Consider the following 11,735-nt stretch of genomic DNA (forward strand, 5'->3'; position numbering starts at 1 on the left):
TTCTATGGGAACCAAATCCGGCCTGCAATCGGGCCTTTGCCACGGTTTGTTTTTGATTCAATGCACTCGACTAGTTCACTGCCAAGGAACCATTATTGTCAGAAAATAACAGATCTGCATAGTTATTTTTTCGGCGTAGAAATGCAGGCAGCGGTCTCGTTTCTTTGTCGGAACGTTCACCTCAAAGGTTCCCACAATAAAGTCCAAATTTGAGAGTCTGAGCACGTAAATGTGAGACACGGGGTCAAGCAGAAGTTGCCGCTTATTTATGTCGTTGGAAATTGGTGAAGAGGAACTAAATATGTGTGGCGAAATATAAATATTTATAAAAATTTAATGTAAATTGCGTAAGACAGGTAGCGCGATTCGTTCAGTGTAACAAAACGATTTCTTGATAGCTTTCATTTATCCTATAGCTGGATAAACAAAATCTCAATAAACCATTACTATGGGGGAATTTTCCAGGGTTGCCTGATTCTCACCTTTTCAACGACTGGTGTTTCCCATTGACGTTCAACTTGGGTTTCCCCTTGTCCGTACTGGTACTTGTAGGCGTCATGGAACTATAACTCGCAGTTGCTGTCGTGTCACTCACGAAACTGCTCACACTCGTCTCTTTGCTTATGGGAGTAGAGGGGACGGCCCCTTTCCCATTGGTCACGACCGCACTAGAGTGATTCCCATTAGGCATAGAGTGGTGCCCATTGGGTGCTTGATGAGCCAGAGGGAGCTGCATGGGCTGTTTCGGACCTGGTGGAGGTTTCTCCTCCACTGGCAGCATGTAGGAGAGCATGGCGTGGCTTCAGGGAGAGGGAAGCTGCATCCTGGGCTTGGAGGCTTCCTGGAAGAGAGATAATTAGTTGCCAAGGAACATTTGATACTTCGTCGGAAACCTGAGAGATTGCCTCAACTGTTAAGTAGGAAAAGACATTTTGCGAATGTACTTTCTATTCCTAAAGGAATAAAACGTTCATCTATAGTCGAGCAATCTCGGTCATTATCGAAAGGCGCCTACTCTCGTTCGGATACCGAAAAATGCGTTTACAATGGGCCTTAAATCAGGACGTTTCGACTTATTTCATTCGCCAATAATGTTGCGTTTCCAAAAAAATGGTGCTTAGGTACCTGCAGTAAGTGCAGAGGCGTTCGGGATGCATTTTGAAGAAGGAACGATCGGTGGAGGGACCCGTGCGAGTACCGCTAATCCGAAGAAGGAAAAATTTCCAGGTTTTGATGCGCCGTTAATTCATCAGTGTTTTGAGAAACGTGCACTTCGATCCGGGGAAAGCAGGGGCGCACGTCGACTTTCAACGTTTTTTAACAAACGATTTTTCGACGACGTGAAAAATTTAATTTGCTGGGAAAAGCAGTTTTCCAGGCACGAGTCGAGAGCCGGTCTCAAACTTCCTACTTCGGAAGCATTTTACCTGTAACAACCTTGTCTACATCTACCTTTCCCAAACATCCTGATTGCGCCTCCATGACGATCCACGAACTAGGAACTAAAATCGATTTAATAACATTAAACAAAGCGTTCCCAAATCGCGTTAACTTGGGGCTTTGGCTAACAAGATCCCCCTGGAAGCCTACAGGGCGACGACCTCTTCGTGGACAACTCGTCTTTCTATCATCTACCATCTCCACAGCTCGTAAAACACACGTATTAATGGCAGTTCTGATCTGACAACTCGAATAAATTTTAATACGATTTTTCGGGCTAAAATTAGGAGCTTCCTGGATTGCAACAGCCCCGATAGTGTACAATAACGTCTGACCTATTTGTGGTTTAATGGCGAAAATCGATAAATCCATTAGAGGGATAAATGCCTCATTTGGGGTACGTGAAACTAGAGTAGTTCTCGGGTCTTTGCAGGTAGAAGTCTTTAATTTTGCCAGGAAAGCCCTTGGAGGTAGCAGATTTAGATCCTGCACGAAAATTATTTTCCTGCTGCGCCTATCGTTTCGTGATAAGCCAAACAATTTGAGATTGTAAGGAAGGCTTAAGTACGTCTTCCTGTAGAAATTGACAGTTTTAGTTTATAGTCCTGAGATTCTGCAAATTTCTTGAGCATTCCGGGTGATTAAAACGTTTTTTTCAATAATTCTTGCAGGAATCCCATCCTCCCAGCGGTTGCGCCTGTGGCTTCTTATCAGCATGACATTCCTGAAATCCTGAAATTTCCTGTAGATCACTAATGATTCTCGATTCACAATTATTGGTTTGAACTCAGTGCAGGCCACGTTAATGATCCATGAAAAACCAATTTTCTCTCCGAACAAAGCGACGACAAATCCCCAAAGGAACCGAGACATGGCACAATAGCCGATGTATATTAATGTGTATGACACACCAGGCGATTAAATCATTTCGTACATACATGCTCGTGTATGTACATATAGCAATCTCACAAATTAAGGAACCACTTGGCCAAGGCCAAACTATTAGTTAATAATGGGAGGTGTCGTGGTACCCACTCATTTGCGGTTTCGGCAATGTTTGCACAAGATAAAGCAGTATCCGAAAGTAAAGAAAATAAATCGTTCTTTCAGCGGCAATTTGCCCTTCTCCCTGATGCTGACACCCTCCTTTCATCCCATGTAAAACATATTGGACTGCTCCGTAAGAAGATAAAAGAACGGAGTCCCGAGACAGAGGGCTTTTTTCACCCGGCGAAGATTCCATGTGCGTTATCTCCCGAAGGCTGTTTCCAGATAAACACCACTCAAGCTAATTACGCTCACATGTTTAACTTTCGGCCTAAAAGCTCCAAAAATAGCCCTTCGACGTAAGAAAAAAAAAAAAACCACCAGCTGATCCATGCAATCGCCCTCCGACCATCTGACCCAATTTGAGGCAACAATCGATGCCACCATTAGTTCAATTATTAGCACCGACAAGAGTTGAAATAAGAAGAGGAGTCTCCATCAATTTCCATGGATTGACGGGAAATAATGGGCGACGCTCACGTCATCGCACAAAGGCGGCTTTAAAACTGCGTCATATGCGAAGGGCGCGCCCTTAATGACTGAGGGGAAACGCATTGAAGTGAATTGTCATTTTAACCTTTTGTCAGTTGAGATTGAATACTAAAACGTGTCTGGAGCTAAATAGCAGGGCCGCGCCCTATTTGAAATCGAGCCCAAATGAAAGCTGGTTTGGATTTCGTGGCTAAATTTGTTCGTGGTTTTGTCTGTAGTCGGGCCCGAGCTTCGCAAATGAAGATAACTAAAAAGTTTCGCAGTTTTTCCTCTAAATTAGCAAATTTCCGGTTTGGTCTAGTCATTAACAGGGCCGTACCGGAGCTGGTTTTAAAGTGACTGCCGTCAAAATAGACTTAGTCTGTAGGCCGTACACCGGTCTACAGACTAAGTCTAACGGAAGTCTAAAATTTACTGTACAAAATCCTCGAGTTCTGTTAGGGATCTAATTATCGACGGGGCCGGACTAGAACTCGGTTCAAAATTGTAGATGCACAAACGAGAAATCTTTCAACATCCGTGAGATTCTGAATTTGTTCCCTCACAAACTGCGCAAAATTAATCATCTCCAAAGGCATTAGTCGAAGGCCTGAAGCATTCTCTGCAAATTACTCTATTTTGGTTTTAATTTAAAGAAATTTATTACCTTTATCAGCCTAGTTCCAGTTACTCTTTGCAACAGAGTGAAAATAAATTATCATTTTTCAGGTCAAAAGCCATTAGAATCGCATCACTCTCGTGAATATTAGCCCAAACACCGCAGATCTCCGTATGAAGCACCGCATTTTCGTTTTGATTTCGGCATTAACAGGGCCGTAATGGGGCTCGTACCGAATCTATTACCTTCACACGCAAGCAACTGCCTGAGCGCGATTCCCTATTTTGTGGCTCAGAAAAAATTCAACAGTCTCATAAATATTAGATGAAATCTTGAAATGTTCGCCGCAAATCGCATCATTTTCGTTTCAATTTGAGCACTAAGTGCAGGCCGGTAAAAAGTTATTACGACCATCAAAGCAGACTCTTTGCAAAGCGATCAAATCGGCAATTTTTTTTACTCATAAACCATTAGCAACCCATCTTCTCCATCAACATCGGACGAAAGCCTGAAGATTTCTCCACAAATCACCGGATTTTCGCTTTGATCGAGCATTAACAGGCTCGTACTGAGGCTCATTTGTAAGTTATTAACTTCCCAAGTGCACATATCTCAAAAGAACTGGAGGATTATCAATTTTCTAGCTCAGAAATTATTTGAAACTCATCGCTCATGCAAGTACGGCCAAAACCTCTTTTTTTTTCATCTCTAAATCACCTAATTTTTGTTTTGATTCAAACATTCTCGGAGCCCTACTGGAGCTCGATGTAAAGATATTACGATCCCAATGGAGCAGCCGTTTGGAAATTTCTGAAATTCTCGTTTTTCGAACTCAGAAACCTTTAGAAGGTCACCGGGAGGGTGAGTTTGGCGGGCACTTTTAATCCGAACTACCACATCATCGTTCAGACATAACCTTTAGCAGGACCGTTTTGGAGCCCGATTCTGAGACTTTCACCAGACAAGTTGGTGTTTGAAGAAGGGTGAGATTCTCCAATTTTCTAAATTCTCATCGTCCTCGTGAAAATGACTCGAAACCGTGAAAATTTCTCCACAAATCACCTTAAAGTCGGTCTAAAAAATAACGCTAAAGCTCTGAGCTTTCAACAATTTTGTTTCTGCCTTTTCCATCATCCCCTATTAATCGCCCTCCTCTTGATGTGTACGCTCGATGCCTGCTCCCTCAGAAGCGATGCCCGAAGAGAAAAATTGAGTGTTGACGACAGATTAGATACACTGTTTACAATTCAGTTTAAAACGTTTCAAATCCAATATACCGAGGGAGAAGTCTGGAAATGCGGAAATAGTTATACCTTGATGTAAATTGGAGTGTCAGATTCGCGCAGACTGATTACGTTTGGGCCCTTTTATCAAAGGGCCAACGACACCTACTGGATGACTCTTCGTTTCTCTTTCATACTAACACCGGGGAACTTTTTGAATAAATTATAATTCGTATTTTGAGCGTTTTAAATTCATCGAAACCGCCACAACAACAACCTCGAAAGTTGCTTACTATTGATACAATGCCTTGGAAACAAATTCCTTGCTGCGCCACTGCCCTATAAGCAGGGCTAATCCCCTCGCGATAATAATTCAGACCGAGGGTGGAGTCGTTGAAAAGCCCAAACTACCACTATAACAAACAATGGGAAGGGAAAACTCAAACCCATTGCCCTCAAACTCAAACTACATGGAAATAGGGCAGTGACAAGCTCCCTCAAAGATTGAGGCTCTCCGAAACCATTTGCAAGCCTTCCACGGGTCAACCGGGACACCTACCCGACGTTTCGAGCCTCAGGGTCTCTTCAGGATGGCTGTCACTCAAACTGCACCCGGATTATCCAATGGCGGTTCGATCTTCGGGGAAAAACAAACGGCACCAAACAAAACACGACGCACAAGCCCGGTCGATTATGATTATGATCGCAGTCGGCAGGGACTGAAACACGGAATCGCCCATACGCGATGTCGCCGGCAATATGCGCGATTTGCCGGCCCTCCTGAGCCGGAGAAATGAGGAAGTGAGATGGGACGAGGTTGCCAAGTATGGAAGGTTTTCTAGGAACTCTGGGCGCACCAGCTTTTTTCCATGTCGTGCCGCCTGAAGTTCGAAAAACCTGATAATAATAGGCACTTTCTCTTAGTTTGAAATATCTACCATTAAAAGTGTCAGGAAGGAAGTTATTTGTAGCTCGTGTCGCCATCTGTCCCCCGGCAATCGCAGCCATTAAGTTAGAGAATTGCAAAAACTTTCAAAATTATTGTTTGCTTTTTGGATATTCAAAAGTGAAGAAAAAGCAGTCACTTCTCCCTCATTTTTGTGCGTGGGGAGTTTGCGCACCTGACGAATTGGTTATTTTTTTGGTTACTTGGCTAAATAAAAGTACTGTATGGAGAAGTGTGCCACTAGATAATACCACGTCTGTGGTCTGTGTCATTATAATCAATTACAATTATTACTGTAATGCCAAGAGTGATATTGATAAATGTACTTCGTTAACTGTCTTATGCAAGTAATATTACTTACCTTTAAGGAGTTCTATTGACCTTTCACTTCGCGCCAGTTACCATTTCATTGCGGTTCTTTGAAAGTTATAAACGACCCACTCCACGGTCAAATCTGGACGGCCGGGATGCCCCGATCGAACCTAGACGATTGGACCCCCGGCTAGACGGCCACGGCCCTACGCTCTTTGCCTCGTTAATACTGCATATCCCACAGGTGCTTAGCCCATTAGTCAGACCTAACAGATACCTGTATAAAAATGGCTTTTTCTCTCTTCTTAGAACCTCCATTTTGGAGGAGCTTTGCAAGCTGAGTCATCTCTTATAAACATAAATAACGACTTTATAAACAAATTTAAAAGAAGTTAAATGCTTAGAATTGAGTCTTTCTTCATATGTGATGTTCTGCTCGATTCCATTTATGGATACTCTATGACCTTCTCCACACGTTTATGTTCATCGACACGCAACTTTCCATTCCAATTACTTGCTTTCCCCTTCAAAAAATTTTAGGAAAATGATGACTTGAAGTTCTATTATGGCTTTTGTTTGAGGTTCGGTGTAACACAATGTATTAATTAATTTATTTATTTATAACATAATAATTTATTCAGATATTTAAATAGAGCAACAACGAACAATAACAAAAAAAGATAACACTATAACGTATTGAAATTACAACCCGAAAAAAAGGTTTGAGACGAGTATAAGTAATGTATATAAAAAAAATGTCGCTTAAGAGAATATCATTCAATTACTTAGAATAGAATACGTATCGATCGAATGCATATTACATTCCGAGTTTAATTACTTATGAGAGGTAAACTACGACAGGAATAAAATTATGTACCCACATCAGCAACTAACAATGTGATAATCGAAGCAATATGAGAAGTCTTGACATTCAGTTTTTTACATTTAAGAGTTTGTATTACAAGCAAACATTATGATCCTAGTACTGTTCCCTTTTTTTATTTATATAGATTAGATTTACGTTTCTAGTACAATATCTTGCAGAACCACAATTTTCTTAATTTTCTATAAAGAACTACACACATAGATTCAAACTGCGTAGCATTAATAAACTATTTTCTTTCCTGTTTTATCCGCCTGTACCTCTCACTGACCCAGGCCTCAATTTCCTGCTTTAAAGCAGTGTTCGGAATCACCTGATCCATCGATAAAGGGGCGCGGTTGAAGGGGTCAGTTTGGTCGCTTAATAAATGTCTGCTTAGAAAATAAAGATTTTTTTTGTATGTTTGAAGAGTTAATAATTGTCTTGCCTTGCAATGGTAGTTCTATCCACAGTCTGCTTGGAACTCGGCAAAATTACCGGATCATTCATCAGGGTGGACATAATTGGGTCCAAATAAGCGTCTGGGGCCTCGGCCATGGCCTCCTCATTCGCTTTATACTCCTGCGCTTTGCGCGCTACTTTCTCGGCAACCTCTTTCAATTCACCCAAGAGAGGACCACCACCTAAAGAAATTACATTAAAATACATACTTCCAAATCACCGACATTTTATAGGTCATTTCTTACCAACTTTAATCAAGACCTCCTCGGCCAAGGTGAACAGCGAAGGACTGTAAGACCTTCCATCTTGGGAAACTGCCAAACAAAACTCGTCGCTCTCTTTCAAATTAACGTAGATTTTGATTATTTCCAAAACTGTTCTTTTGGGATCAAAGGCGAATTCTTCCAAGTTTTTAGCCTGGAACCACAATACTTTACACACGGAAGAAAAACAAGAATTAAAGCTACTTTGAAATTCTTTCTGTTTGGGCCAACCAAATTCAACAAGAAATAATTAAGCATGGCAGCCACCCGATCCACCATGGTGGAGTGCGTAAAAACCAGCTTTATCTTGGAGGTGAGTTTCTCTAAGGTGGCAATGGTGTCCCTGCCCAGGACGTTATCGAAACGAGCCATCATCCCTATATGTTGCATATAGCCCATGTTTTGCGCCCTCTCTTGTAACCCCAACGACCTCCACTCCCCATTTTCCCTATGTATAACATTTAATTAAACGTACAACAAAATACTTCATTTATAGAATTACAAGGCAGTTTGCATTTCCTTCAGCTTAGCCATGTTAGAGAGGGACTCGTCTAAGAGGAAAATGGCGTCGTTGATGAGGAGATTGATAAAACGCAAGAATAAAGGAGGACGCACTGCTTCCATGTTAGCTTCAGCATCTTCAGCCAAAGCCCTTAATGAATTTAACCATGAAAAATTGCTCAAGGACAGAAAAAACCTTACCTGAAACGATCACTATGCTCCGATATTTCCCATAAATAATCAAAGACTGCATACATGGGTCTGCGGTACTTGAACTTTTGCTCGAACTCCACGCTTTGACCGGTCATTTCGATGCCCACAAAGACGCTCATTAACATTTTTACTATCTATATAAAGAACCTTTACAATGACGAAAAAAAAACACTAAACGGACACATTCTTGCCTGCGATCTGTGAGGATGCTGCGTGAACACCATTTCTCTTTGATATCCCCCAATATCAAGCATCTGTTCGTCTTTATGATGAGGCAGCAGCGACTCCAGCCCTTCGGCTAACCGCGCCCTCACATGGGGGTTCTTCATGTGTTCAGGAGATCCCATAAAGATTAACAAAAATGTCATAATTGGCTCCATTTTATCGTAGCCGCTTTCCTCAAAAGTTCTCAAGCTGTAACGGCGTAAAAATACCAGATAGGACACAATATTCTCTACTAAAAATTCTGGAATGCATTTAAGTGTAAAAGGTATTTTTTGAGATAAAGGGAAGGAAATTTTTCGGTCTTCGAGAGGGGCAAAAGTGCCGCTTTCATTATCAGTGAAGTCGGGATAGACAGCTACTTGCGACAACCAGTAGCAGGTGGCTGCCAAGAAGTCGAACATATCTTTTTGCAGTTTCGGCTCTGCAAGGACGCATTTGAGGGAGAGAAATCTGTTAAAAATCCAGAATTTCAGTGTTACAGTTTTTAGAGAAGAAACTGTGAGTTACTTGGTGTACTCAGCCATTAGACGCTGATTTAAAGCAACTGCGACGTCAGAATTAGGGCCCACCTGTTCAACAGCATCTTTATACGCCTTTTCTAACCGCCCGATTTCCTACAAACGTCGTAAATTTTGACTTTGTCAAACCTTTAAGCCTTTAAGACAATGACTTTACATGATTTAAATTCATGAGTTGATCCACAACAACCCTCAAAGATAAATCAACAGCTTTATGGGCCATAAAGAAACTTTCAGTGATAAAACTGTACTTTTCCACAGTTTTCCTGGTCTCTTCAAGCCCATCATTAGAATCTAGGGGAATGAAACAAGTCTCTGATGAGAGTCCATACATGTGAATGCCTCGATTAGCTGCATCAGCCCCATCATTTACCTGTATTATAACACAATTTTCATATTCCTGTTTTCACAAGTTAATATTTAGCAATAGAATCACAATAAAATTTTATATGACACAGAAAAACTAAGAAGATAACTTACAGTGGGTACTGCAGGATATGTAGGATCTACCTTCAAAATTTTACCATCTTTGTAATTACTACAAAATGGTCGACACAACCTCAACATTATACTGCAAAAATTAAGCATAAACCCGTCTGAAACTTGGGAATTATTCTCATTGGGAAACAGTTGAGGTGGAGCCTAAAATTTCCCAATAAACGCTTTGTTTGCAATGGAAATAACATTAATTACAACCTGATGCATATTCCACAACTTCCCCCTCTCAACATTGTACTTTAAACAGCCTCCAATCCATGTTAAAACTTTATTTTTAACAATATTATTTCGCTTGAGCATGACCAGCAGAAACTGTTGTACATGATCATTAAGCCTGTCTTGACTGGACCACAATAATCCTTCAATGCGAGCATTTCCAGTCTAAAATTCAAGTTAAAGCATGCTTTGAGTATTTGAAGGGTCTCTCACCTGATCCAAAGGAGTTGTAAAATGCTCATAATCCTGCCCAGACTTTTTGGGCAAAACTGACAAATCAAACAAAGCTCCAATAGGGGTATTTGCATATTCTGAGCCTTTATGTAGCTCAAAGGGCACGCAACAATCCATGAAAATCTCAGCTAAATAGTCATTGGAAGTAAATACATTGAAATAGTTGAAAATGCTGTAATCTAAGTTTACTAAGGAGCTTTTGTGAAGCTCTGCTGTAATTTTCCTGTTCATTTGGTCTATGAAAGAAGTGAGGATTATGTCATCTACAATCAGCATTAACTTATATATGAATTGAGAAAGTTTTTCAAAAACAAATTACCATTGTTTTCTTCATCCAACATCCTTCGGGCTGCCTCAACAAAAAACGTATCATACTGAGCCCCTCCCTCTTTTAACAAATCAATCATTTGCTGCTCCAAATCGAGCTCAGGGAAAATGTCTGGTTGAAATATTGCTGTGGCAACATTCTGTATTATTTTGTCCTTCAATGCAAGCCGATGCTCAGCTTGCAAATGCAGATTGGCATGCAATTTTATGTAGGACTTGTACAAGTATTTAATAGGCAGCACCTCGATTGCATGCTGGTTGCGGAGGCCCAGCCTCTTATTTGTTGTGAGCACAGGGTTCTCTTTGCGGCACATAAAGAGCCGCTCGAAGAGTGCCTGATCAATATTTTCCATGTTCAGTGTAGTGGCGTTCAGGTCCTTTTGGGCATCCTCCAAGTACAAGATCTATCAACAACCAAAAATATACAGTGAAATATAGTTTTTTAAAGGGAGAAATGAGTTACCTCCTTAGTTAAGGTGGCTTTTTCATTTAGAGTGAAACTAAAAATTTCCTCTAGTTGATCATTAAGAGAGGGTTCCAAGGGCTCTGCATGCTCAAATCCATCTTGGCTGGCGCCCCGGAACAGCGAAGCAAACGGATTAGCAGAAGACATTCGGCGCGGAAGCTGCGGATCCATTTCAAGGATTTGGCGTGCTGCAAATCACTGGCAAAACTGGATATTAGCAGGGATCAAATGGAATTTGAATTTTCCATGTTTTTTCTGACGCGCACTTGAAAATTATTCGAAGTCACGTTGCTAGCCAGATGTCAAATGTGAGTAATCAGCTGATCGACCCCAGGATAGAGATGTTGTTTAAAAGTATTTGAGTAAAAGTAACCGGTTAAATGAAGTTGGGTAACAGTTATTGGGCCTATTTGAGCTTCTGAATTCAGAAATATTTCGATTGTGAAGGTTGCTTTCAAGATAGCTTTAAGAACTCTGTGTACAACATTTAAAACTCGGCAAAAGCTGGTAAAGCTTCTAGAGACTGTAGGAGACATAATTCCGAGGAGAAAGACTTTTGAAGTATTTAACAGAACTTATAAATAAAATCATATTTAAAGAATGTGATGGAAGGAGTCTTATATTCATGAGCTTATTGCAAATCTCTAGAGCAAAAAATCTTGTAGGTTCAAGTTTCTAGACTAAGACTTTGTGCGTGTAAAATAAATAAGTATCGTTGAATGCTATTTTTTTAAGCGTTTCACTGTTTTTAAGATATTTTAAAATCCGATTTTCCCATTTTTCTTTTTAACTCAAAATACTTTAAATAAAACTTGTGATATTGAAATGTCAAATTTATGTTCGCTTAATAGAGGATTTCCCTTTCTAATCTTTGGTTGTTTCTTTTTGTTTT

At 40.7% G+C, this 11,735-nt stretch overlaps 2 protein-coding genes and 1 long non-coding RNA gene across 4 annotated transcripts in view; 1 reads left to right on the forward strand and 2 right to left on the reverse strand.

The window, feature by feature from the left end:
- The window catches only part of LOC136349428 (uncharacterized), a 23,642-nt gene extending 18,145 nt beyond the window's left edge, over positions 1 to 5,497 (reverse strand). Inside the window, exons 1-2 of one of the 2 annotated variants that reach the window (XM_066300964.1) lie at positions 5,360 to 5,497; positions 483 to 841 (exon numbers count right to left, since the gene is read on the reverse strand). In XM_066300964.1, coding sequence (XP_066157061.1) covers positions 483 to 793 — 311 coding nt within the window. In that variant the 5' untranslated portion in view covers positions 794 to 841; positions 5,360 to 5,497. The remainder of the gene's footprint in view (positions 1 to 482; positions 842 to 5,359) is intronic. The other variant, XM_066300965.1, reaches the window with a different exon arrangement.
- The window catches only part of LOC136349429 (uncharacterized), a 19,738-nt gene extending 8,027 nt beyond the window's left edge, over positions 1 to 11,711 (forward strand). Inside the window, exon 2 of the long non-coding RNA XR_010733793.1 lies at positions 2,551 to 11,711. This is a non-coding gene — a long non-coding RNA (uncharacterized lncRNA). The remainder of the gene's footprint in view (positions 1 to 2,550) is intronic.
- On the reverse strand, positions 7,063 to 11,014 carry Ube4A (Ubiquitination factor E4A). Its single transcript, XM_066300963.1, has 14 exons — positions 10,841 to 11,014; positions 10,370 to 10,781; positions 10,030 to 10,313; positions 9,799 to 9,981; positions 9,583 to 9,744; positions 9,260 to 9,475; positions 9,092 to 9,198; positions 8,551 to 9,034; positions 8,348 to 8,493; positions 8,148 to 8,297; positions 7,850 to 8,093; positions 7,628 to 7,799; positions 7,369 to 7,564; positions 7,063 to 7,312 (listed from the first exon to the last, which is right to left on the reverse strand). The coding sequence occupies exons 1-14, from the start codon at positions 11,012 to 11,014 to the stop codon at positions 7,171 to 7,173; spliced, it is 3,072 nt and encodes a 1,023-aa protein (XP_066157060.1). The 3' UTR covers positions 7,063 to 7,170.
- Positions 11,712 to 11,735: the final 24 nt, after the last annotated feature.

The sequence above is a fragment of the Euwallacea fornicatus genome, chromosome 37 (assembly GCF_040115645.1).
Source record: "Euwallacea fornicatus isolate EFF26 chromosome 37, ASM4011564v1, whole genome shotgun sequence".
Lineage (NCBI taxonomy): Eukaryota > Metazoa > Arthropoda > Insecta > Coleoptera > Curculionidae > Euwallacea > Euwallacea fornicatus.

Coding starts and splice junctions, on each gene's coding strand:
- Ube4A (XM_066300963.1), bottom strand. CDS start 11,014: ATGGATCCGCAGCTTCCGCGCCGAATGTCTTCTGCTAATCCGTTTGCT. Junction 8,094..8,147: donor AAGGAAATGCAAACTGCCTT/GTAATTCTATAA, acceptor TGTTATACATAG/GGAAAATGGGGAGTGGAGGT. Junction 7,800..7,849: donor CAAACAGAAAGAATTTCAAA/GTAGCTTTAATT, acceptor TTGTGGTTCCAG/GCTAAAAACTTGGAAGAATT.